Raw genomic sequence first — 27,765 nt, forward strand, 5'->3', positions numbered from 1 at the left:
GTATCTTTTTCCATTTTATTATTTTTATAAAATATAAAATATTTTCTTTTTTTTTAAAAGACAAGTTTCACAAAACAACTACATATGTCAACTTCAGAGAATTTAAATTCACTTCCTTCATCTCCATCATTATTGTTGCTAAGGAGAATCCGATTACTTGTTTATTAACATCAGATTTTTTTATTCCAATATTAATTTTATGAGTAATTTAGATAGAAATATGGGTGGATGAATGCTTATTGTTATAGCTTTCTAATCATGCATTCTAAATTAATAAAACGCGTCTTTTATAAAAAAGAATAACATTACCATATTATATAAATTTATTTCAAACAATTTTAATTTTTTTATCTTACCTCATTTAGCCAATTATAAATCATTTATCCAATATATGTAATTATTTTCAATTTTCTAATATGGATTAAAAAACTTTTTAACTTTTTATCAATTTTTTTTATAAAGGATCAACATTATGAGTGTGCATATAGACTAAAAAAGTAAGATAATAAATGTTAAAACTTTTTATAATATTTTTTAAGAAAATATATTAAACATGATAAAATAATTATTTTTTTTGTTAGTAAAGACTAGGCACATAACAATGAACAATCACGGCTCACATGTTAAAAAAAAAAACTAAAAATCCAACTTTTCTTATGCCTTGACATTGTGGGAAAAATGGAAGGACAATTTAGGACAAGAAATCAACCGGATCGGGTCAAGTAATTGATTCCTCATAATATAACAAATTAATGTTTAAATCTCCATTAATATTAATATACATACATATGTGTGTGTATTCACATTTAATACCTTTACACATAATTGCTTCTAATAGAAGAATAATTGTGCCCCAAAAAAAAAAATGCACACAATGAAAAGAATACAAAGAGAGTACATCTCAATGAAAGAAAAAAAGAAGAGAGCTTGTTTTTGGATAAAAGAGAGTTTGTCACTAGACCACAGGTACAAAAATACATGATAAATATTGGATAATATAATGTACTTAAAAGATTTAGCGGCAGAGAAATTCTTTTAATTATAACAATATCTTTTTTTTAATCATTTTATCCTTAATCCCTAATTTAAGGAGATAGAAAAATTGAAGGGTTATTAGCTAAACTATACGTTCAAAGACACCCAATATCATAAAATCAATTCTGGCCCATTCTTTCGCTTAAACTCAAAAAATTGGTTCAATTCACCCCTTACCATTAATTGATCTTACCGGTGTCTGTTAACTCATGTTGTTTGACCATGAAGGTCCACGTCATAACCTCTACATTCATCAGCCCATGTGCATACAAATCTTCCACCTCACGTAGGTCAGAATTTTTTTTTTTTTGAGTTTCAAAAGGCTAGTGATTTTTGGTTTGATATTGGTGTTTATGATTTCTGGTCGATCTTGATCTCAATATGGTTTTGATGCTTCTATGTTTGATGTTTTTATGTTCCTTGAGATGTTTGCATTTGGATTTGCTTACGTTCATTTTTGGGTCCCTTTATGTGTTCATTTATGGGTTTTTATTTGAATTTTAATGAAATATAGTTATGATGCTGTTTGATGCTCCTGTATTTGATGAAAACGAACCTAATTTTTGCATTTGGATTTGCTTATGTTCATTTTTGGGTTCCTTTATGTGTTCATTTCTGGGTTTTTGTTTGAATTTTAATGAAATATGGTTCTGATGTTGTTTGATGCTCCTATGTTTGATGGAGACAAACCTAATTTTTGCATTTGGATTTGCTTATGTTCATTTTTGGGTTCCTTTATGTGTTCATTCCTGGGATTTTGTTTGAATTTTAATGAAATATGGTTTTGATGTTGTTTAATGCTCCTGTGTTTAATGTTAAAGAACTTATTTTTTGCACTTTTGGGTTTGCACTTGGATTTTTTGTGTTCGAACTAGGATTTGGATTTGGACAATGGAGCATTTTTAGTTTGTGTCAATTTGATTATCTGCACTTTGTTGTATGTATGATGGATTTTTTTGTGCAAAACACGATAAGGACAATGGAGCATTTTTAGCCATGTTAAGGAGAAGATAAGATTTTTATATATGAAAAAACAAATTGATTCAACTTACCACATGGCATGGCAAGTGGCTAAAAAGTCAAATAGTTCAGTTCATGTCAGCATTAATAATTAACCTTCAATTAACAACAAGTGCAAGGATGATATGGTTTTGAGAGTTTAAGTATATAGTTTACACCTAAACCATAATCATTGATAATGGAATTGATTATAAATATTTAAAATCACTAAGAATGACATCCTTAAGACCTTAATCATTGTATTCCCTCTTTTAAAGAAAATTCAAATAATGGTTGAACCCTCATGACCATTACACATCATTATTCCATTCCATCAAGGAAAAAAACTCCCTAACAAGCAGTCGAAGAAATGCTTATTGTTTTCCTTTTATATATGGTTCTTTTTTTTTTTTTAAAAAAGTGTTTGCATTGTTTGCCTATAGTACGGTTTTTTGTTGTGTTCTTTGTCTATTTTTTATAATAATTTTCCTATATTCAATGAAAACAATAGATGATGGAACGATAATATAAAAATATAACTAATTTAATTTAAACTTTTTTCCTAATTTTTTTAAAATGTTTTAATTATAATATTAATTTAAAATATAATTTAATATTTACTAATATAAAGTTAATTTATGTACAATTACTACAACTATTGTTTTTCTTACCTGAATAGTACTTGAATTTCATTATAACAGTGAAAACAAAGAGTCTACAAGGACCAAAGAAGTTAAAAAAAAAAAAAAAACAACAACAACAACAGTACAAGAAAAGCAGAACACTAATAATCAAACAAAAACAAAACAACAAAACTGAACATCAAATGCCAGGATATGAAGGATCTGAGAAGCAAGACATGGCCACCTCCAATCACAAGTGTTCGGGTTGCCAGATTTGATCAGCTTTATGCATCCAAGATTATGGGGTTCAATAACAACTCTTTGGGGGATAGCAAACCTCCTGCTACACCGTTGCTAAACTCAAACTCTCATCAAGATTTCTGCCATATTCTCTTGATCCTTGCAACTCTTATTGCTATTGCTACATATATTTGATCAGCTATTTTCTCCACATATCTAAAACAAACATACCTTAATCTCTTGTTGACCACTAGGACTCCAATAGCTCCCCAGAATCCTGTTATGAAACCAAGGGTAACAACAAAGTAAAACAGGATCTTTTCTTTTTTGTTGTCGTCGTCTTTGCCTTCATAAGTTGGGGCTTCATTATTGTCATCCCGGGAGCATTTTTTCAGCACAGGTTCTCCACAGAGATATTGATTTCCAATGTAAATGGATGGATCCTCAAGTGTAAGGAACTGATTTCCCTCTGGAATTGGCCCCGAAAAGTTGTTGTATGACAAATTCAAGCGTGTTAAAAATGTCAAAGAAGACATGCTACTTGGAAGTGCACCTTCAAGTTGGTTCCATGAGAGGTCCAGTGATTCTAGAAACTTCATTTTCCCTATTTTGCTTGGAATTTCTCCTGATAAAGAGTTGTGTGATAAATTCAAGTTAACCAATCCATTGAGAGAAGTTATAACTTCTGGTATAAAGCCAACAAGGTTGTTGCTTGACAAGTCCATGTTAATTACATACTGGAGAGTTCTTGTGTAATCAAATTCTCTTCCTTTCATGACTTGCTTGACATGTACTTTTTGCCATTGATCAAAGAATGAAAAAGACATAGGACTACTTGCAGGTACTAGTGGTTCAGAAGCTTCATCTAATGCTTGTTTGTTTATCATCATTCCCTTAAGATTCTCGATGCAAAAAGGAATTGTGCCTGTGAAGTTGTTATTTGCGAGATCCAAGCTTTGCAAGAAAGGGAGTTGGCAGAGGCTTGATGGGATACTACCATTAAATTTGTTTTGGCGAAGCCTAAGAATTTTGATATCATTAAAATCGCCCCACATACTTGAAGGTATATTGCCATATAGTCCATTGTTGCCAAGATCCAAAATATTCAATAAGTGGCAAGATCGCAAGGTTGATGGAAGCTCTCCATGCAAACTATTGTTGCTCAAGTTCAAAGATTCTAATGAATCAGACCTACACAATAACTGAGGAATGGTGCCTGATAATTGATTAGATGATAGATCTACCAAGTTTATGGAAATTTCACCCAAACAGCTAGGAATCTCATTGGATAATTTATTTTTTGAAAGATCCAAATCTCCATTGATCCAATTCAATTTACACAGTGATTTTGGAATAGAACCATTCAAAAGGTTGTTACTAAGGAACAAACTAGTCAATTGGGGTATCATATCATGGAGATTTCTTGGGAGTTGTCCACTAATCTTGTTGTTAGAGAGGTCTAGCGCATTGAGATACTCTTGTTGAAACCATGTTGGGAGGGTACCCCAAAGGCCGGTGTTTGATAAATCTAACCAGACTAAATTCTTTTGGCTTTGAAGCCAATAAGGAAATGATGTGTCAATTTTGCCAGATGACAAATTAAGATCTATTAATTGAAAAGGAGGCAACCAGTTGGGGGCAAGCTCTATAGATAACTTGTTCATCCCTACCCTTAATACTTGGAGATTAGACAGATTACCAAGGAGAATCTCCCCAAGAGCCCCTTCAAAGGAGTTAGTTGAAAGATCCAAAATTTCCAAGTTCAAAAGCTTCCCAAGACTATTTGGGATGTGACCTTTTAGGTGATTCCTAGAAAGACTTAACCCTTTCAAGGAAGACAACCTCCCCAAGAATGCTGGAATTGTTCCATTGAAATGATTATCTTCAAGAATTAGTTGTTGCAATTTGGTCAAATTTCTAAAGAATAATGGGATGGGGCCATATAGCAGATTTGAAGCCAAATTCAAGCATACAAGGTTCTTAAGTTGGGCTAAGCTTTCTGGAAGATCTTTCAACTCATTATGACTTAAATCCAGTGTTTGTAAATCACTGTTAATGCATACAGATATATTTTTTAAGCTTCTGAGTGTTTCTCCCTGAAAGTTTTTGTCTGGGAACAAGTCCAATGATTTTAGATTGCAATTGATTTTAGAATTCCAAGGACAATAAATTTCAAGAACAGAGAATTTATTATTGGAAAGATTGACATATTGAATCCTCTTGATGAACCACAAAGGAATTTTAGAAATCAAATTATTGCTTGAAAGGTCAAGGAATCTGAGGGAAGTAATGTTTTGAATAGCAATAGGAAACAAACCAGAAAGTTTATTCCTGGCTAGATTCAGATGGGCTAGAAACATGAACTCTCCTAGCCATAATGGAACCGAGCCAAGAATATTATTGTCAGAAATTGCAAGGAATGCAAGGGATGATGTGTTTTGAACAGCATTGGGAAATAACCCAGAAATGCTATTCATGGACAGATCCAAATGTTCTAGAAACCTAAGCTTTCCTAATCCTAATGGAACAAGGTCAGAAAAAAAGTTACAAGAGAGGTCAAGGGATCTAAGGGATGTCATGTTTTGCAAAGCCTTGGGCATGACATCTAGACCATTCCACCCAAGATTCAAGACTTGAACCTTGGAAGGAACAGTGGAGGAGTTCACAAAACCATTAGAACCAATGAGGCGGGGAGTATGACAATACATAAAGTCTGCTTGTAACAAGAATGGGAGATTGTAAATTACCTTTATTATATCATTGATCCCATTCTCAATGTGAACTCCCCCCATGTTAATATATCGCAAAGAAGAAAGTCGGGTGACCCAAGTGAAGTCATCCATGTATAAGTCTTGATTAAGTCTGGAAACATTTAAGCCATCTGAGAGAACTCCATTGAGATCAAGATTTTGTAAGTTGGTGAGGTTCCCCAGATGGTATGGTACCCGCCCAGAAAAGAAACAGTGGGAAAGATTAAGGTACCTTAGTTCTTTCATGGACCCAACAAACGATGGGATAGAACTGGATTGAAAATCAATGAAGCTTAAATCCAAGTAGCTCAAATGTTTCAATTCCAACAAGGACGAACTCATTGCTTTGCTGTGCAATATCCGGTGAGGAATTGTTTTTGGGCTGAGATCAATCTTGACCACATGACCAATGATGGCATCACATTTGACTCCTTTCCATCTGCAGCATTGTTTGCCGTCCCATGCGAGAACATCCCTTGAGTAATTCTCAAAGCTGTCTGTGAACTTCAAAAGAGCATGCCTCTCTTCTTCTATGCAGCCATCATCAGTGAGATTCCCACACAAACAGAGTCGTGAAGCTGCACAAGAAAGTAGAAAGAAAATTAAAATAATCTCAATGCCATCACTTATGGATCTTCTCATGCTTGCTAAAGGGATTTAACGCTCTAGCAATGGAAGTTATGGACAAGAAGACAAGAGGTGATCGGTGTTTATGGGAGACTGGAAAATGAGGATGAATGATAAATTCATACTTAGAATATATCTGTATATATAGAGAGATGAGTGATTGAGTGTTGAGTGAATTATTGATAACTTGTCTAATGATTTAAAGACTCTCATGGCACTTTTATTTAAGTTTTTTCATTAAAGACTCATTCATTTTTTTTAAAAAATTACTTTGAGGAGATTTTATTATATGTGTTTAAACTCTTAAATATAATCAAAATCTTGAAATTTTTTTAATTATTTTAAGAAGTTATTTAAGTAGCTTCTAAAAGTAGTAAGACATACACATATATGACAGAGAATGTTATCAAATATGAAAATGCACTGAAATTAAGTTAATGATAACTTATTTCTTACGTATAAAGATTCATAAAAATACCATAAAACTTTAAAATTATTAAATATTAAATAACTTTTTTTAAAGAAAATATCTAAAACATTTAAAAATCCACAAGGACTCAATTTTAGCCACAAATTCATATTTGCTTTATAAGAAGATTGAGTCCATGCTAACTTTTGCCATGGTTCCAAGATTCAACTTCACTTATCTTTTCATATGTACTTACAAAAAAACAGAGCTAGTAATACAGTACAAAGATTTTGATTTCTTTCCTTCTATTTTTATTGAAATAACTAAATTGCTTTCTCTTATATATTGTATGGAATAAAAAGTGCAGCTTAGAATATTAATTTCATTTTTATTATATGTTAATATTGATGTCAGTAAGATTTATTCTTCATTTCTTTGTTGTCTAAATGAAGGCTTCCCATCCTCCAGTGAATGTTAATTAGTTTAGTAGTTAAGGATATGTTGTAATACCTTGAGTTTGGTTTTGATTTTGGGCGGTCCAGCTTGACAAATTTTATTTTATGTTTTATGTTATAATTATTAAAATAAAAATTATCAAAATTAATTAACATATTTTATTATTAATATGAATAATATAAATTTAATTTTATGGTCCAATTCAATATTAGCAGTTTTTATCCAAAACTGTCTACTTAGTTTTAAAATTTTGATTGATTTGAGAATTGATAATGATTTTATATTTTTTTGTTTAATAAATTGGTTAACCTGTGAGTTAACCCAAAGTGGGTTCAAGCTATGTGGGACGATTTTGGCCCGCGCTGCATAGAAATAAACTCATTTATTTTTTTCAATCCAACTTATATTTTTTGTAGGTTGGCAGGTTAAACTTGCGTATTATCACCTCTACACAAAAGGAAGATTGAATAACGCGCAAGGACGTCCAACTGATGTTAACACTTGGCAATATATTTTGCTAATTTCCTCGTTGAAGAATTTTGGAGAAAAATACTACATGTAATCAAAGGTCAATGGTGCCTTGTGAGCATGATTAATCTTGTGACATGTGTATATATATATATATATATAGATATAATGTAAGGGGGAACTATAATATGTATTTGATATATTATAATTTATAATTCTATACAATTTATGTATTTTTGCGCTTATATTAATTTTTTGCCCTAAAATATGTACACATATATATTTGTTAATGTTTTTATAATATTATAATTATACTTGTTATAGTTATAATTAAAAAAAATGGGGTACCATTGGTATTGTAGATCCAGTACCAAATAGTAAACAAATTACAAAATATAAAGATAAAGATGTTAATAGAGGTGGTGTGGCATGGATTAGAGCAGTTCAAGCCCCTTAAATATATTTCTAGATTTTGATTCTATCTTGAAAAACATAAAAAAATAAATAAAGATGTTAATTTTATTCAAAATATGATCAGGTACTAAATGTAAGCATTTCTCTCATTAAAAATTCAAATTTTAGTTCATATTGTGTAAAACTAACCTCTTTTTATTAAATCTAACCCTTGTTGATCCACCGCCTAGCTTTTCACTGACTTGCTTTGCTAAGACAAATTCTCGACTAGCTCTTACATTTTGTACATGGAATGTGTAGCGTATAAAACTTTCTCCGAAACAGGCTGGTATAAAAAAATATTCCAAAACAAGGGATTCCTAGCCAACAATGTCTAAAACGATTAAAAATCAGAAAAAATGAAAAGAATAAAATTGAAAATTTCTGCAAATGCTTGAAGACCATTTATTTTCTTCCTCTCTTCTGAGATAATACAATTGCATGATTACAAAGTCCGTTGAAAGTTATTCACCAAAAAAAGTTCTGTTAAAAGTTGAACCTCCATGATTATACTCTAGGAAAATAATAAATAAGAATCTTATAAGAACATTATATTAAATTAGAATCTTTTAACAACTTAAGTTTTCAAATTTAGTACTCATTTTTCATGTTTCAATTCTAAAATCTTAAAAAAACAATTTTTGTATGAAAATAATAAAATACAATATATGAAAAAAATGTTATCAAAATATGAATATGCATGGAGAAATCATAAATTTTAAAATAAGTATAATAAATAATTTTTATAAATAACTATTAACAAAAATATCATAAAATTTTAAAAATTATTAAATAATAATTCTATTTTACAAAATCAATAAAACACTTAAAAATCATTTATTTTTGCAAGTAAAACAAACTTAACCTCTAACTTGTGTGGTGATGGCAAAGACTCAACTTGAGCCACACATTGATATTAGCAATATAAGAAGACCGAGTCAATGTTAACTTTTGCAATGGTTCCAACCTCCAAGGCTCAACTTCACTTGTCTATTCATATATACTTACAAGAAAGGAAGACTGAAGAACATGTAAGGAAGTCACACTGATATTAACACTCGGCAATATATTTTGTTAATTTCTACGTGGAAGAATTTCCAGAAAAAAGATTATAGTTAACCAATGTTAATGCGGCCTTGTGAGGATGATTAAATCTTGGAATTTGTGACAATGATTATATACATTGTGTTTTTTTTGCCACAATTATATATATGTATATGTATATAATGTTAGGTAAAAATGATATATATTTAATAAATTAATTTATAATTTATAATTTTATATAATTCATGTATTTTTGTGCTTACATATTAATTTTTTTGGCCCTAAAATATGTATATATGTATGTTTGTTATAATGTTATAATTATAATAATTCAATTTTTAATTTGATAATAATTTGAGTTATGAATTATAATCCTACTTGTAATATATTTATATATATATATATATATTTTGTACATGGAATGTGTAGTGTATAAAACTTTCTCACTAATTAAATCCAAAACAATCTGGTAAAAAAATGAAATAAAATAAATCCAAAACAAGGGATTCTTACCCAACAATGTCTAAGACGATTAAAAATCAATAAAATTGAAAATTTCTGCAAATGCTTGAAGAACATTTATTTTCTTCCTCTCTTCTGAGATGATACAATTGCATGATTACAAAGTCTGTTGAAAGTTATTCACCAAAAAGGGTTCTATTAAAAGTTATACTCTAGGAAAATAATAAATAAGGATCTTATAAAAATATTATTACTAAATTAGAATCTTTTAACAACTTAAGTTTTAAATTCAGCACTCTTTTTTCATGTTTCAATATTAAAATCTTTAAATTTTTTTTACAAAAATAATAAAATACAATATATGAAAAAATGTTATCAAAGTATGAATATGCATGGAGAAATCATAAAAGTTTAAAATAAGTAAATAAAAATAATTTTTATAAATAACTATTAAAAAATATTATAAAATTTTAAAAAGTTATTAAATAATAATTCTATTTTTATAAAATCGATAAAACACCTAAAAATTACTTATTTTGTAAGTGAAACAAACTTGACCTCTAACTTGTATCGTGGTGGAAAAGACTTAGCTTGAGCCACACATTGATATTGGCAATGTAAGAAGACCGCGTCAATGTTAACTTTTGCAATGGCTCCAACCTCCAAGAAAGGGAGATTGAAGAACATGCAAGGAAGTCATGCTGATATTAACACTTGGCATTATATTTTGTCAATTTCTACATTGAAGAATTTCCAGAAAAAAAGATTGCATTTAACCAAGGTTAATGCGGCCTTGTGAGGATGATTAAATATTGTAATTTGTGACAATGTTTTTTTTTTGCCACAATTATATATATACATATATAATGTTTTAGGTAAAAATATGATATATATTTAATGTATTAATTTATAATTTTATATCATTCATGTATTTTTTTGCTTATATATTAAAATTTTTTTGACCCTAAAACATGTATATATGTATATTTGTTATAATAGTTTTTATAATATTATAATTACGATAACTCAATTTTTAATTTGATAATAATTTCAATTATGAATTCTAATCCTAATTGTAATATTATTTATTTATTTATTTTATTTACATGCATACATGCATACATACATACATACATATATATGTATATATATACATATATATGTATATATATATATATATGTATATATATATATATATTTGTGCATATATATGTCTAGCAGGGTGTTGATTTTGAGTTCACAATCTTGTTAGTTTTGAATGGTTGCTCCATTTCATGACGGCTGAACATTTGGTGCAAAAGGGTTATCTAGCCGGTTCGCTCTAGTGTTACTGTTTATTTCGTTGGATGATAAACAATTAGTCTAACTCTTGTGGATCCACATTACAAAGGAAATTAGTCTCTGTTATTGGCGGAATATACTCTTGATAAAAAATGCGAAAAGTATACCTAGGTCTCACAAAAAAAAAATGTATTGCTAAAATGTCCCATATAATTTACAAAATACTCCCAAGTCATAAGTCCTGCATAGTTACAATTTGATAAAGGGCATTAATACTAGCTATAAAGAATATTGTAAAATCAAGCCAAAATATTTACACACTTTTTTTTAGGTTGAAGTAATAGCATTGCAGCGGTTCCATTTTACTTGTTTTAAACGCTCTCATGGCACTTTTATTTCATTTTTTATTAAAAACATTTTCTTAAAAAATAAATTTTTAGGAGATTTTATCATGTTTGTTTAAACTCTTAAATATTATCAGAATTTGGGAAAAAAGATTTTTTTATTACTTTAAGAAGTTGCTTATGTAACTTTTGAAAATAATTTGATACATATATATAAGGGAGAGAAATAAGCTACATGAGGATATCATCAAATTCAAAATTAAGTAAATGATAAATTATTTCTTATGTATAAAGATCCATAAGAAAGATTATAAATTTTTAAAATTATTAATAAATAATAAATCACTTATTTAAAAAATCTCTAAAATATTAAAAAATCCCTTATAAAACAAATGTGCCCTTAATGTATGTGACTGAGTGCAGCTATTCTAACTTGTATAGTGGTGCAAAGACTCAACTTTAGCCACAAATTCATATTAGCTATGTGAGAAGACTGAGTCAATGCTAACTTGTGCAATGGCTCCAATTAAGATTTAACTTCATCACCTATCTTTTCATATATACACTTACAAAAGAGGAACACTGAAGAACGTGCAAGGAAGTCACGTGGATATTAACACTTGGCAATATATTTTCTTAATTTTCACATTGAAGAATTTCCCTGAGAAATATTCCATGTAACCAATGTCAATGCTGCCTTTGTTACCATGATTAAATCTTGTGACAATATTATATGTGTGTGTTGTGGGGAAATATGATACGTATTTGATCTATTATAATTTATAATTCTATACAATTCATTTTTGCGCTTATATTAATTTTCTGGCCCTAAAACATGTGTGCATATGTATCTACATGTTTGTGTGTGTATTTGTTAATGTTTTTTATAATATCATAATTATATTGTTACTATAATTAAAAAAGAAAATGGGATACCATTAGCATTGTAGGTCTACTGTTAGTAGCAGATCCAAGACCCTAGTTAGTAGGGGCAAAAGGGTAAATTACTAGAATTGAAATTTAGTGAGGTCCAGACATTAAAATTAGTGGCGCAAAAAATACAAGTGAGTGGGGGCAGTTAAGTTCTTATACTCACATCAGCGTAGATTAACCACTAGTACTGAATGGCACTTAAATTACAAATATAAAGATAAAGATCTAAACAAAATGAGTGTGGTATAAATAGTAGTGCTCTAAACTCCTTAAATATCTTTTTAAAGTTCGATTGCATCTTGAAAAAAAAAAAATCCAGAATTCAATTCTATCCTTAGAAACAAAAAAAAAATAAAAATAAAAATGTTAATTCTGTTCAAAGTATGATCAGGCATTAAATGTCAATACCTTTCTCAATAAAAATTCAAACCCTAATTTACTACATTGTGAACAACTAGGCCATTTTGTTAAACTTTCACCTAGCTTTTCATTGACCTGTTGAAACAAATTCTCAACTTTTACATTTTGTGCTAGAAAGAGTAGCGTATAAAAGTCACTCACTAATTAAATCCAAAACAAGGGATTTTCACACAACAATATTGTCTAAAATGACTGAAAATCAATAAAAATAAAAAAAATAAAATTGACAATTTCCACAAACGCTTGAAGATCATTTATTTTCTTCCTCTCTTATGAGGTAATACAATTGCATGCTTAACAAAGTCTGTTATTCAGCAAAAAAATGTCTATTAAAAGTTGAACCTCCCGGATTATACTTTAGGAAAATGACAAATAAAATCCTTATAAGAACATTAATATTAAGTTAAGATCTCTTTACAATTAAAGTTTTTAAATTGAGCACTCATTTTCCCATGTTTTAATACAATTTTTTTTAAATCTTGATTTGATATTAATCTGCTTATAAGTTCCTTACTTGTCATTCCCTAATTATCATTATATTCTAGCAACAACTAGTTCTTCTCTTCCTAATATTTCAATAATTGAACCATATATATGTTTGAGGATGAAGACTATATACCCAGCTGGTATTCAAGTGTTTACATGCGATGCGTCTAGATTTTCATTACAAATATTTATATACAAAATTACCACATCATATCACAAGAATTATATCTGTTCCAAAGGTATTTAAGTGTATAGAACTCACACTAAAGGATTAAATCCAAATTCCTGTTCCAAAGTTTCATATTAAATTATGGATAAATGAATAAATTATCTCCTAAAATTTAATTAAGTCAAGTAGTATCATAAATTCTAAACTCGTTTGTTATGCAAATTGTTTTTTAACTTTTGAAATCATAAAATTTAAAAATAAGTAAATAATAAATATTTTTAAATAAAGATTCATAAAAATATCATAAAATTTTAAAATTATTAAATAATAAATATATATTTTATAAAATTTTTAAAATATCTAAAAATTACTTTTTTTTTAAGTAAAACAAACTTGATCTGTAACCCGTGGAATGGGGGCTAAGACTCAACCTCAGCCGCACATTCGTATAAGCTACGTAAGAAGACTGAGTCAATGTTAACTTGTGCAGAGGTTGTGCAGAGGTTCTGAGATTCAACCTCACCCATCCATTCATATACACATACAAAAAGGGAAGACTGAAGAACTTGACAATATATTTTAATTTGTCAATTTCCATGTTGAAGAATTTCCCATAAAAATTAAAGATTACATGTAACGAATGTCAATGCTGCCCTGTGACAATGATTATATATATATATATATATATATATATATATAATGTTTATTATAATCAATTTTAATAATTGTATACAATTCATGGATTTTTGCGCTTATATATTAATTTTTCATTTTTTTGGCCCTAAGACATGCATCGATATATGTATATTTGTTATAATATTATAATTATAATAGCACAAAATTTATAATTTGACAACAATTTGAATTATGAATTCTAGTTCTAAGTGTAATAAATTTTTTATTATTGGCCGAATATACTCTTGATTTAAAAAAAAGTATTAGCTTTAACAAATATTGTAAAATCGAACCAAAATATTTTACACACTTTTGCCGGGTTCAAGTAATAGGATAGTAGCGGTTTAGTTTTATTTGATTATTCTTGTGGGCATACCTTGTTTTAGAATATTCAAAACTAATTAAGTCTTAAAACGTGTAGCTTTGCATTAGCTTTATATTGGCTAAGTGGGATGATATTTTGGAACATCCCCGTGCAAGCAAAGCATGAGGTTTTGATTGCTAAGACGTGTTCTTTTATTGAAGACAATCATATTTAAATTACAGTCGGATACTAAATATATGAGCATTTCTTCAAGTGAGTTTGAACTTTAATTTATCACATTGTGAGGGGCTAAATCCTTCTACTAAATCAAATGCCTATAAGGTTTTGTTATAAAGAAAAATCTCCAAGAAATCTGAGCACATAAATGTTAAATCCTTCTGCTAAATCAAATGTCTATATGGATTTAAAAAAAATAAGATAATAAATTTTAAAACTTTTGATAGTAAATATATTAAACATGATAAAAAAAGATTTTTTTATTAATAAATACAAGGCACATAATAATGAACAATCGTGGCTCACATTTTTTTTTTTAAAATGAATACTCTCTTTCTATGAACAAATCCTGTCTAACTCTCTCCTACTTTAGGACCATCAGAATTTAGAAATTGTGCATCAGGGTTAAAGCAGAAAGCATCAGAAACGCGCATAAGTATTCGATTCCTGAAAGAATTGATTCACTTCCTACTTGATTTTCAAATCATCATTACTGAATCTTTTAACATGTTGTTGGCAATTTATTTGGTTTTAATTGAGCCTTATAGTTTAATCAATTAAATTTTTTAATCCCTAAAAATTAAAATCCTTACATTTTTCCTTTAAAAAATTAATTAAAGCTTTTATATTTTTATTAAATGATTATACGACTTTAGAATTAATTACATAATTTTTATAACTCAAAATTCATATAATTAGGTTGTCTTCTAAATATTATTTATACATGTAGAATTTTCATAAAAGTTACAATAAAAATATAAGCAGTGGATTAAATCAATTTTTTTTTTCAATTTTGTCTTAAAGTATTAAATTAAATTTTCTGCAAATTCCAAGAGTATTTTTGTTTTGTAAAATTTAATAATTCATTATTAATTTTAATATTCAGGGGCCAACATATATAATAGATAAAACTATAAGAGCTTGATTAAAATAAAATAAATTGTAGAGATCTAATTTAAAATCAAATGAAACTGTAAGGACTTGCAAGTATATCTTTTCTAAACTTTATATGAGCCAAATATATGTTCCTAGTTTAATTTGTTGCAATCCTTCAAAAGTATCAATTTCAAAAGGAAATTTTCTCTAAATTCACTGAGAATCTGCAAGAAGTTAACAATGAATTTCCGAGAAAAAAGATCACTACTTGTAATCATAGTCAACTCTGCCTTGTGCATTGGTTTAAAGACTCAACTACTCCACTGGATTGTAATTAGTGGATATTAATTAAATTTTTAATTTTTAAATAAATAATTATAAACGCACTTTATACTTTAAGGCCCATACATACTGCACGGACTGTGACTTCACCCTTGAGACGTTGGTATTCTAGTTTGCCATGTATATATAACCCTAAATAATTCATTTAGCCAATTAATGTATATATAACCCTAAATAATTCATTTAGCCAATTATTAATTTAATTATCCAATTTATATATGCAATTATTTTTTTTAATTTAACATTGCTTTAAAAATATTTTTACCTTATTTTCATATTTTTATAAAGGATCAATATTTATATGTGTGCATGTGGACTAAAGCACGAGATAGTAAGTATTAAAAAGCTCTTTATCCTCAAAATCATCAACACCCATGACATTAATCAACCACCTGACTTTTAACAATGGGCAAGATATTATCAATACTTTGATTTGATAAAGGATTAAGAGATTATCTATGAGCATGCATATAAAGAAGCTAATTTATGCGTAATTACAGATTTCAATTTCAAAAAATTTAAATCCGTTTCCTTTATCTCTATCATTATTGTTGCCAAGGAGAATCCCATTTTTTGTTCATTATGAGTAATTTAGATAGAAATGTGTGTAGATGTATTCTTATTGTTATATCTTTCGCATCATGCATTCACAGATTAATAAACACGTCTTTTTTGAAAAAATAACATTACCACATCATATAAATTTTATTCAAACATTTTTAATATATCTATATTACCTTATTTAGCCAATTATAAATCATTGACCCAACATATGTAATTCTTTTTTAATTCTCTAATGATGATTTAAAAAATTAAAATTTTTTATCCTATTTTATAAAGGATCAATATTTACGAGTTTGCATATGGACTAAAATTAGATAATAAATGTTAAGACTTTTGATAATAAGTTATCAAAAAATATTTTGATAATAAATATATTAAACATGATAAAAAAAATTAAGTTTTTAAATAAAGACTAGGCACATGATAATGAACGATCATAGCTCACATACTAAAAATCCAACTTTTCTTTCTCCAATCATAAAAAAGGTTAGGACGTTAGGTGTTAATATGTGCAACATACAGTGTGTATTGTGTGTATTGAGGAAGGACAGAATATCATGCTGCTTCAACAACATTAAATGATATATAATAACAAAATTTTCAATTGACATCATTTGAAAAAATATATTAGGCATATGCCTTGACATAATGGAAAGAATGGAAGGACAATCGGCACGACAGGACCAATAGAATTGGATCAAGTAAAAAAGTCTAGTACAAGAGATTAATTTTTACAACATAGCAAATTAAGATTTGAATATATATTAATAGAGATATCCACATTTAATATTTCACGATGCTTTAAATAAGATTGCTTTTAATGGAAAGATAATTGTGCACGAGCAGAAAAGAATTCAGAACAATAGAAAGAGTAGAACTAGAGTACATCTCAATAATGAAAAGAGCAAGGAGATTTTGGCACTAAAAGCATTAAAAATGCATAATATAATATATTGGATAATATAATGTATTTAAAACATTTAGGGGTAGAGGTAGTTTTGTAATTATAATATCCTTTTTGTCATTTTATTCTTAATCCGCAAGTTAAGAAGATAAAACATTGAATTTATACCTGAAATCGCAGTCGTTGATCTTAATAGAATGGATTATAATTATTTAAATTTAAAGTATTTAAAATCACTGAGAAAGACATCCTCAAAAATTATATCCCCACTTAAAAAAGCATTCAAGTAATGGTTTTTTTTTTTGGTAGAAAGATTCAAATGAGTTTTAACCCCTGTAACCAGTATACATTGCTCCATTCAATTAGTAGGGGGAAAACCCTCCCTAGCACGCAGTCAGCCCAATCGTTTTTCTTTTATATACTGTTTATTTTTTTTCAAAAAGAATATGTGTTTGTTTAGTTGTAATAAAAAATTAACTAAATTAAATTTAAATTTTTATCCCCGAATGGTGAAACTCCTAGTTTTTTATTTTTAAAATTTATACAATAACGACAAATCTTTTTTTTTTTCATTAACATGAATAGTACTTGAATTTCATTACATTAGTGAAAACAAAGAGATTACAAACAGAACAAGAAAACTCAACTTCAAATGCCAAACTATGAGAAGGATCTGAGAGCAAGACTTTGCCACCCCTAGTCACAATTCACAAGCGTTCGGGTTGCCAAATTTGATCAGCTTTATGCAACCAAGATTATGGGATTCAATAATAACTCTGGGGTGGGTAGCAAACCTTCTGAGACATCACTGGCAAACTCAATCTCCATTAAGATTTCTACCATATTCTCTTGATCCTTGCAACTCTTATTGTTACTGCTACATATATTTCATCTGCAATTTTCTCCACATATCTAAAACAAGCATACCTTAAACTCTTGTCGAACAGTAGAACTCCCATAGCTCCCCAGAATCCTATCATGAAACCAAGGGCAACAACAAAGTAAAAAACGATCTTTTCTTTTTTGTTGTCGTCGTCTTTGCCTTCGCAAGTTGGAGCTTCATTATTGTCATCTGGGGAGCATTTTTTCAGCACAGGTTCTCCACAGAGATATTGGTTTCCAATATAAATGGATGAATCCTCAGGAGTGAGGAACTGGCTTCCCTCTGGAATTGTCCCTGAAAAGTTATTGTATGACAAATTCAAGTGGCTCAATGATGTCAAATAAGACATGCTATTTGGAAGTGCGCCTTTAAGTTGGTTTCATGAGAGGTCTAGTGATTCAAGGAACTTTATTTTCCCTATTTTGCTTGGGACTTCTCCTGATAAGAGGTTGTGTGATAAATTCAAGCTAATTAATCCAGTGAGAGAAGTTAGAATGTCTGGTATAAAGGCAACTAGGTTGTTGCTTGACAAGTCTATGTTAATTACATACTTGAGATTTTTTTGTGTAATCAAGTTCTCTTCCTTTCATAAATTGCTTGACATCTTCTTTTTCCCATTGATCAAAAGATAGAGGACTTGCAACTACAGTAGGTATAAGACTACTTGGTTCCAAGGAGAATTCTACAGGAGCAGGCACAGGTACAGGTTCAGAAGCTTTATCTACATTTGATCTATCATCCAATGCTTGTTTTATCATCATTGCCTTAAGATTTTCAATGCATAAAGGAATTGCGCCAGATAAGTTGTTACTTGCAATGTCCAAGCTTTGCAAGTAAGAGAGTCGACATAGGCTTGATGGGATGTTACCTTGGAATCTGTTTTGGCGAAGCCTGAGAATTTTCAACACACTAGAATCATCCCAAATACTTGAAGGTACAATACCATGTAGTTGATTGTTGCCAAGATCCAAAATCTCCAAGTGATTAAAACATAACCAGGTTGATAGAAGCTCTCATACAAACTATTGTTGCTTACGTTCAAAGATTGTAAAGTACTTTGACAAAATGGTTCAGAAATAGTGCCGGATAACATATTAGATGATAGATCTATCAATACAATGCCATGAATTTCACCCAAACAGCTAGGAATCTCACAGGATAATTTATTTTTTGAAAGATCCAAGTCTTGAAGCCCTTGCAATTTACATAGTGATTTTGGAATAGAATCGTTCAAAAGGTTGTTACTAAGGAACAAGCTGGTCAAAGAGGGCATCATATCATGGAGATTTCTTGGGAGTAGTCTATCGATCTTGTGGTTGGAGAGGTCTAGCACAATGAGATTCTCTTGTTGAAACCATGTTAGGAGGGATCCCCAAAGGTTGGTGTTTGATAAGTCTAAGTTGTCCAACTCCTTTTGGCTTTGAAGCCATTGAGGAAATGGTGTCCCAATTATGCAAGATGACATATTAAGATTTGTCAATTGAAAAGGAGGTAACCAATTGGGTGTAAGCTTTATAGATAACTTGTTCATTCCTAGCCTTAAGTCATAGAGGTATGACAGATTACTAAAGATACTTTTCCCAAGAGTGCCCTCCAAGGAGTTAGTGGAAAGATCCAAAATTTTCAAGTTCAAGAGCTTTCCAAGATCATCAGGAATGTTTCCTTTTAGGTGATTGCCAGAAACATCTAACACCCTTAAATTGGAAAATCTCCCTAAAAATGCTAGAATTGTTCCATTGAACTGATTATCTTTAAGAATTAGTTCTTCCAACTTGGTCAAATTTCTAAAGAATAACGGGATAGGGCCATTTAACAAATTTGAAGCCAAATTCAAGTACACCAGGTTCTTAAGTTGGCCAAAGCTTTCTATAAGATCTTTCAACTCATTGTGACTCAAATCCAATTCTTGTAAATCATTGTTAATGCATACTGATATTTTTGAAGCTTCCATATGTTTCTCTAAATTTATTGTCGAGATTGCGATTGATTTTGGAATTCCAAGGACAAGAACTTTGGAGAATAGAGAGTTTATTTTTGGAAAGATTGACATGTTGAATTCTCTTGATAATGCATAATGGAATTGCAGAAGTAAAATTATTGCTGGAAAGGTCAAGGAATCTTAGGGAAGTAATGTTTTGAATAGAAATAGGAAATAAACCAGCAAATTTATTCTTAGCTAGATTCAAATGGGTTAGAAATGTGAACTCTCCTAACCATAATGGAACTGATGAGTCAAGATTGTTGTTAGAAATGTCAAGAGATGTGAGGGATGACATGTTTTGAATAGCAATGGGGAATAACCCAGAAATGCTATTCCTGGATAGATTCAGATGTTTTAGAAACTTGAACTTTCCTAACCATAATGGAACAAATTCAATACAAAAGTTATAAGAAAGGTCAAGGGATCAAAGGGATGTCATGTTTTGCAAAGCCTTTGGTATGGCATCAAGAAAATTTCCTCGGAGATTTAAGACTTTAATGTTGGAAGGATGTCTGGAGGAGTTCACAAAACCATGAGAAGTACTAAAGTTTAGAATATCACAGTACATAAAGTCTTCTTGTTAGCAACAATGGGAGATTGTAAACTACCTGCATTATGATATTGATCTCATCCTCAATGTAAAGTCCCCTCATGTTAATATATCACAAAGGAGAAAGTTGAGAGACCCAAGCAAAGCCATCCATGGATAACCATTGATCTTTCAAAACCATTAAGCCAGACATGTAAACTTCGTTGAGATCGAGAATTTGCAAGTTGGTGAGGTTGCTTAGATGGTGTGGTACCCTCCCCGAAAAGGAACAGTGGGAAAGATTAAGGTACCTTAGTTGTTTAATAGACCCTAGGAACAATGGGAGATGCCTATTTTGAAAATCAACGAGACTTAAATCTAAGTAGCTCAAATATTTCAACTCTAGCAAGGAAGGACTCATTGCTTTACTTGACAATGGGCGGTTAGGAAAACAAGGACCATAGTCTTTGTTGATTATCTTTTCTGCCATGGGATTTGTTATGGGGCTGAGATCAATCTTGACCACATGCCCAACGATGCCATCACATTTGACTCCTTTCCATCTGCAGCATTCTTTGCCTTCCCATGCAAGAACATCCCTTGAGTAATTGTCAAAGCTATCTCTGGACTTCAAAAGAGCATACCTCTCTTCTTCTATGCAGCCATCATCAATGAGATTCCCACACAAACAGAGCGGTGAAGCTGCACAAGAAAGGAGAAAAAAAATTAAAATCATCTCAATGCCATCACTTATGGATCTTCTCATGCTTGCTAAAGGGATTTAATGCTCTAGCAATGGATGTTATAGATGAGAAAACAAGGTGATTGGTGTTTATATATAGGAGACAGGAAACTAAGGATGACTGATAAATTCATACTCAATTAGAATAGATATATATATATATAGAGAGAGAGAGAGAGATGAGTGAGTGTTGAGTCAATTATTGATAACTTATCTAATGGTTTAAACACTCTCATGACACTTTTAGTTGAGTTTTTTTCATTAATTTTTTTTAAAAATCATTTTAGGAGATTTTATTATGTTTGTTTAAACTCTTAAATATAATCAGAATCTATAAAAAAAGATTTTTCATTATTTTGAGAAGATGCTAAAAATAACTTCTGAAAATAATTTGATACATTTACGGGGGAGAATATTGTCAAAATATGAAGCTGCATGAAGATATCACCAATTTCAAAATTAAGTAAATGATAAATTATTTATTATGAATAAAGATCCATAAAAATATCAAAAAAATTAAAATTATTAATAAATAATAAATCACTTTTATTAAAATCTCTAAAACATTTAAAAATCACTTATAAAACAAACATGCCCTTAATGTATGTGACTGAGTGTAGCTATTCTAACTCATGAAGTGCTGCGAAGATTCAACTTTAGTCACGTATTCATATTAGCTATACGAGAACATTGAGTTAATGCTAACTTGTGCAATGGTTCCATATATACTTACAAAAAAGGAAGACTGAAGAATGCGCAAGGAAATCCCAATAGTATTAACACTTGGCGATATATTTTGTTAATTTCCACATTGAAGAATTTCCTAGAAAAATATTACACGTAATGGTGTAACTAAGGTCAATGCTACTTTCTGATCATGATTAAATCTTGTGACAATATTATATATATATATATATATATATATAATGTTTGAGGGAAATATGACATGTATTTGATATATTATAATTTATGATTCTATACAATTCATGTATTTTTACACTTATGTATTAATTTTTTGGCCCTAAAACATATGTATGGATGTATGTATGTATGTATGCTATAATATTTTTTATAATATCATAATTACATTTGTTATAATCATATTAAAAGAAAAGAAAAGAAAAATGGGGTACCATTGGTATTGTGGATCTACGGTATTAAATGGTACCGAAATTACAAAAGGTAAAGGTAAACGTAAAGGTAAAGATGTAAACTAAGTGGGTGTGCCATGAATAGTAGCAGTCCAAACGTATCATTTCAAAGTTCGATTCCGTCTTGGGAATTAAAAAAAAAAAGATGTAAAATCAAGCCAAGTTATTTATAGATATTTGCACAATTTTGCCAAGTCCGGATAATAGTATTTGTAGTCTAGCTATCTAAGAAATACATCAAATAGACAAATTTTATTCAAACGTTTGTAATATTTTTATATTTCCTTATTTAGCCTATTATAAATCATTTATCCAATATATGTAATTCTTTTTGAATTTTCTACTATGGATTTAAAAAATTTTAACTTTTTATCAAATTTTTTATAAAGGATCCATATTTATGAGTGGGCATATGGATTAAAAAAATAAGATAATAAATGTTAAAACTTTTGATAGTAAATATATTAAACATGATAAAAAATAACGTTTTTTTTATTAATAAAGAAAAGGCACATAATAATGAACAATCGTGGCTGATATTTTTTTAAAAAAATAAAAAAATATGAATACTCTCTTTCTATGAACAAATCCTTGTCTAACTCTCTTCTACATTAGGGCCATCAGATTTTAGAAATTGTGCATCAGGGTTGGACTATTGGGTTGAGGAAATATAAAAGTAGAAAGCATCAGAAACGAACACCACCGTTACCTTGAGAAACTGATGAGTGTGCGAGAGAGAAAGTTATCGGTGCTGATACTAGAGGAACGAGATGCCGTAGCTCGTAGCAAGAAGAAGGTTCGCGTGCGGGTGACGAAACTTTTTCGAATGAACATACCCTGATCCCATGAGATGAACCTTGGATGAGGGGTGAGGAGACAAACATAGAAGTAGAGAAGGGTGTCGAAGGTAAGTTCAGTGGAGAGAAGGAAGATGAAACTAGACTTGCTAAAGAGAACGGGAAGGCTAGAAAATCGTATAAGCAAGCTTGTATGAATGGTATGGCTAAAACGGAGGAAGAGGATTGGTGGAGCAACGATAAGTGGAAGTCAAGAATTACTGTTAAAATGATGCCAAGAGGTCCGAATGTCATCATTCCACCGGCTGAGAAAGAGAGATTGGCAAAGAGGTGGAGTAATGCCTTGATAGTGAAGTTGTTAGGGCGTATAGTAAGGTCTGAGTATATGGAAAGCAAACTTCCACAGATATGGAGACGTTTTGGTGAGGTTGCTGTGATAGATGTTGGTTCGGGCTTCTTTGTGGTGCAATTTGAGAACCTGCAGGATTATGAGTTTGCTCTTACAGGTGGTCCGTAGTTGTTGTTTGATCACTACTTGGCTGTGCAACCATAGAAGGAGGATTTTGAACATGAGGAAGAGAAGATCATTAAAATAGCAGCTTGGATTCGAATCATGAACTTACCACTCGACTACTATAATAAAGGATTCTTTTATGTATTGGGATCTCAAGTAGGAAGAGTTCTGAAGGTAGATATGACTATGATGCGTCGGAAGAAAGGGTGATTTGCACGAATATGTGTCGAACTAGGCCTTAATGCTCCATTGTGGACCTATTATTCTAATTAATGCAAAAGAAAAGAGGATACAATATGAGAGTATACATCTTATATGCTTGATATGTGGAACATACGGGCATGATGTTGAACACTGTCAATCGAAGGTGCAGGAATCTGAGGAAAAAGGATCAAACTCTAAAAATAAGGAAAAGCTTATGGGTAAGGTAGTAGTTCAGTATGCTGATAATTCATCTACTGTGCGGGAAGGATTAGAAGGTGTAAGGAGAAGTACAAGAATCTGTGGTGCAATATGACTCATGGATGCCGGTACAATGCCGTTGTTAGTTCTGACAAGGTGGCTAGTCGGAGAATCAAGGAAATATTCCTAAGCGTGATTTTAGGGGAAAATATCAAAATGGGGGGCTGAAATCTTACTACTCGATTCTAGAAAATATTGAGGCAGATACGATGGAAAACAACATGCAGATATAGGAGAATAATATGGAGAATCAGGCAGCATGTGATCCGTTTAAAGATATTACAAATAAAAGGATTTTGACCAGGTCCAAGCTAGAGGGGCGAACACGTAAGACGGCGTCTGTTAGTGAGTTAAAACATGGTGCTGGGCCGAATAAATCTAGGAAACTTTTAGATCAAAGCAATCAGATGGGCTAGTGGAAAAGGGAGAAAATAATGGGCCGAGTAGAAGGAAATCAGTAAATGGGCCAGAATTATTGAACGCTGAGTCTGCAATAGATGAGTTGAACATACACACAGCACAAGATCTAAATATGAATCAAGAAGGGACCAATGAGATGGGTTATAAGCATGAGCAACAAAGAGATGAAGATAGTGATGAACTGGACAAAGACTCTATGAGAATTGATGACAACCCTATTGATCTAGGTGAGGCCCAATATTTTTTTTGCTCCAATCCTTTATCCATAGACTCAAATGAAAAGGATATGGCTGATTTAGTGGCTAATGATGCTAATGCTAATGATGCTAATGGCCGTTTGTGTTTCATGTTAAAAAACATGTTTTTTTATAGATAGTGCAAATAAATTCAATATTTTACTCTAGAATGTTTGTGGTGTTGGAGGACGTGGTTTTCCAAATTTGATTTCAAAGCTACAAAAGAAATATAAGTTAGTTTCTCAGCTCTTTTGGAGCCAAGACATGATAGCTCTAAAGCTTAGTTCATTGCACGTAAGATTGGTCTCACAAATTTTGATTGTGTTGAGGCAAATGGTTATAGTGGTGGTATTTGGTGTTTTTGGGGAGAGGGAGTGGATTTTAAGGTGAAGTTGAAACATGATCAAGTACTACATGGTTGTTTCAATGAGGGGAATAAAGAAGAATGGGAGTTATCTTTAGTGTATGGCAGTTCGAATTATGCAAGGCGTTATATGCTATGGCAAATTTTACATCAAATAGAAGGAGATGGGGGACCTAGATGGTGTATTAGTGGGGATTTTAATGCTACTCTATGTGAAGATGAGCGTTTTTCCTTATCTTAATCACCTTCAAGAATTGATAGTATGTTCGAAAAATGGTTTGAGGAAGCTGAGGTGATTGACTTGGGGTACTAAGGACCTAAGTATACTTAGGGCAATGGGAGATCTCGAAGTTGAATTGATAGAGTTTGTGCTAATACTTTATGGTTCAAACACTTTCTTGAAGCTTTTGTTATCTATCTTCCTAAGATGAAGTCTGATCATTGCCCTCTATTCTTGAAGCTATAGAAAGATGCTAACACTAGCAAGAAAGTAAGAGACTTTTGTTTTTTGCTTTATGGGTGACTCATAATGATTTCAATGATCTGATGAAAAGCTCGTGGAGTATCACCTCAAGATGGGAAGAGAATGTTACAAGGTTTGTTTCAAACGTTTTAGATTGAAACATTAATGTTTTTGGAAATATTAATAAACAAAAATCTGAGTTATTACATAAACTTGAAGGCATCAATCGATGTTTACGGGTTAAACCAAACTCATTAATATTGGAGGAAGAACAGTGTGCTATTTGGAGCAATTTGGAGAGTATCTTAATTCAAGAGGAAATTATATGGCTGTAGAGATCAAGATGCAACTGGTATACTCAGGGTGATAAAAATACAAAATTCTTTCATACTATGACAAATTGCCGAAAGAAGAGAAAGAATATCGAAGCTTTGAAAGGAGATGATCGTGAGTGGACTATGACAAAGCTTTATTAAAAAGGATGTTTCACTAGTCTTCACTCTAATGACTCCCACACTCAAAATGATTTCATTTTTAATGGAGTTATCCATCGATAGGTCAGGATGACCTTGAATGGCTAGGAAAAGATGTTTCTCAACAAGAAGTTAAAAATGCTATTTTTTCTATGGGACCTCTCAAAGCTCTGGGACCTGATGGTTTAAATCCTCTTTTTTTCCAAAATCAGTAGAATGTGGTTGGCATATCGATGTTTAATCTCGTGTAGTAGATTTTCCAAGCTCTTGAGTCTGTGGACCGCATCAATGACATGAATATTGTGCTCATTCTAAAAATTAATGTTCCTGTATCTATGAAGGACTTTCGACCCATCAGCCTATGTAATGTGGTGTAAAAAGTAGTGACTAAAATTCACGCAACAAGACTGAAAGGAATCATGGATAAGGTTGTGGCCCCTAATCAATGTAGTTTTTATTCCTGGAAGGCAGAGTACAAATAATATTATGGTGGCTTGGGAAATTATACACTCTTTTCGCAAGTGTAAAGGAAAACATGGCTTCATGGCTTTAAAGATTGATCTAGAAAAAGCTTATGACAGGGTGAAATGGAGCTTTGTTCTTAGATGTCTTGAAGAAATGAACCTCCCTGCTAGCTTTATTGATTTGGTATCTAGTTGTCTCTCTACAGCTGAAATGCAAGTGTTATGGAATGGGGAAAAGGGTTAGAAATTCTCTCCTTCACGAGGTCTAAGACAAGGTGATGCTATTTCTCCATATTTGTTTGTCCTAGTAATAGAGAAGTTAGGTCACATGATTCAAGGGGAGGTTGATAATGAGAATTGGATATCGTTCAAATTACGAAGAAATGGGGTTACCATTTCTCATCATTTCTTTGCGGATGACTTACTGCTCTTCTCAAAAGCTAGTATAGATTAAGTAGGCATAATAAAGGATTGTTTGGATGATTTTTGCTCTATTTCTAGTGAAAAGGTAAATAACTCTAAATCCAGAATCTTCTTCTCTGAGAATGTAGGGTGGATGCAGGTAGTTGAAATTAGTAAGTTTCTAAACTTTACACCCACCTCTAATCTGGGTAGATACTTAGATGTTCCCTTGCACCACAAAAGAGTTACTAAGACTACCTATCAGAACATTCTTGAAAGAATGGAAAGTCACCTAGCCTCTTGGAAAGCTCATTCTCTATCCTTGGCGGCTCGACATACACTAGTATCATCTATTGTTATGGCTATTCCTTCTTATTCTATGCAATCTACACCATTACTTGCTTATACTTGTAAAGAGATTGATAAGAAGTGTCAAAGATTTATATGAGGAGGTTCTACTTCGCAGAGGAAGTTACATCTTGTGGCTTAGGAGGATGTGTGCATGAAAAAAGATGAAAGGGTCTAGGTTTGAGACATGCCTACAAACAAAACAAAGCTTTCATGATGAAGTTGGGATGGGGCTTAGTTCATCATAGAGATGCTCTATGGGTGCAATTTATGAGAGAGAAATACAAGTGTGGTGAAGACGTTATCCTTAATGTTGAAGCATGTAGAAGTATGTCAAGAGCTTGGAAAGGTATTCTTGATGCTTGGACTGACACTACTAAAGGTATTGCTTGGCAGGTTGGGAAGGGAAACAGACTATAATTCTGGAAAGATAGT

General features: G+C 31.0%; 1 protein-coding gene across 1 annotated transcript; it reads right to left on the reverse strand.

Annotated features, from left to right (window-relative positions):
- Window positions 1-3,028: 3,028 nt before the first annotated feature.
- On the reverse strand, window positions 3,029-19,935 carry LOC129316610 (receptor-like protein EIX2). Its single transcript, XM_054961024.1, has 5 exons — window positions 19,021-19,935; window positions 18,532-18,958; window positions 18,029-18,278; window positions 17,896-17,978; window positions 3,029-6,225 (listed from the first exon to the last, which is right to left on the reverse strand). Exons 1-5 carry the CDS (start codon window positions 19,933-19,935, stop codon window positions 3,029-3,031), a joined length of 4,872 nt encoding a protein of 1,623 aa, XP_054816999.1.
- Window positions 19,936-27,765: the final 7,830 nt, after the last annotated feature.

The sequence above is a fragment of the Prosopis cineraria genome, unplaced genomic scaffold (assembly GCF_029017545.1).
Source record: "Prosopis cineraria cultivar Desert tree isolate PC_DT_omini unplaced genomic scaffold, ASM2901754v1 PC7, whole genome shotgun sequence".
Lineage (NCBI taxonomy): Eukaryota > Viridiplantae > Streptophyta > Magnoliopsida > Fabales > Fabaceae > Prosopis > Prosopis cineraria.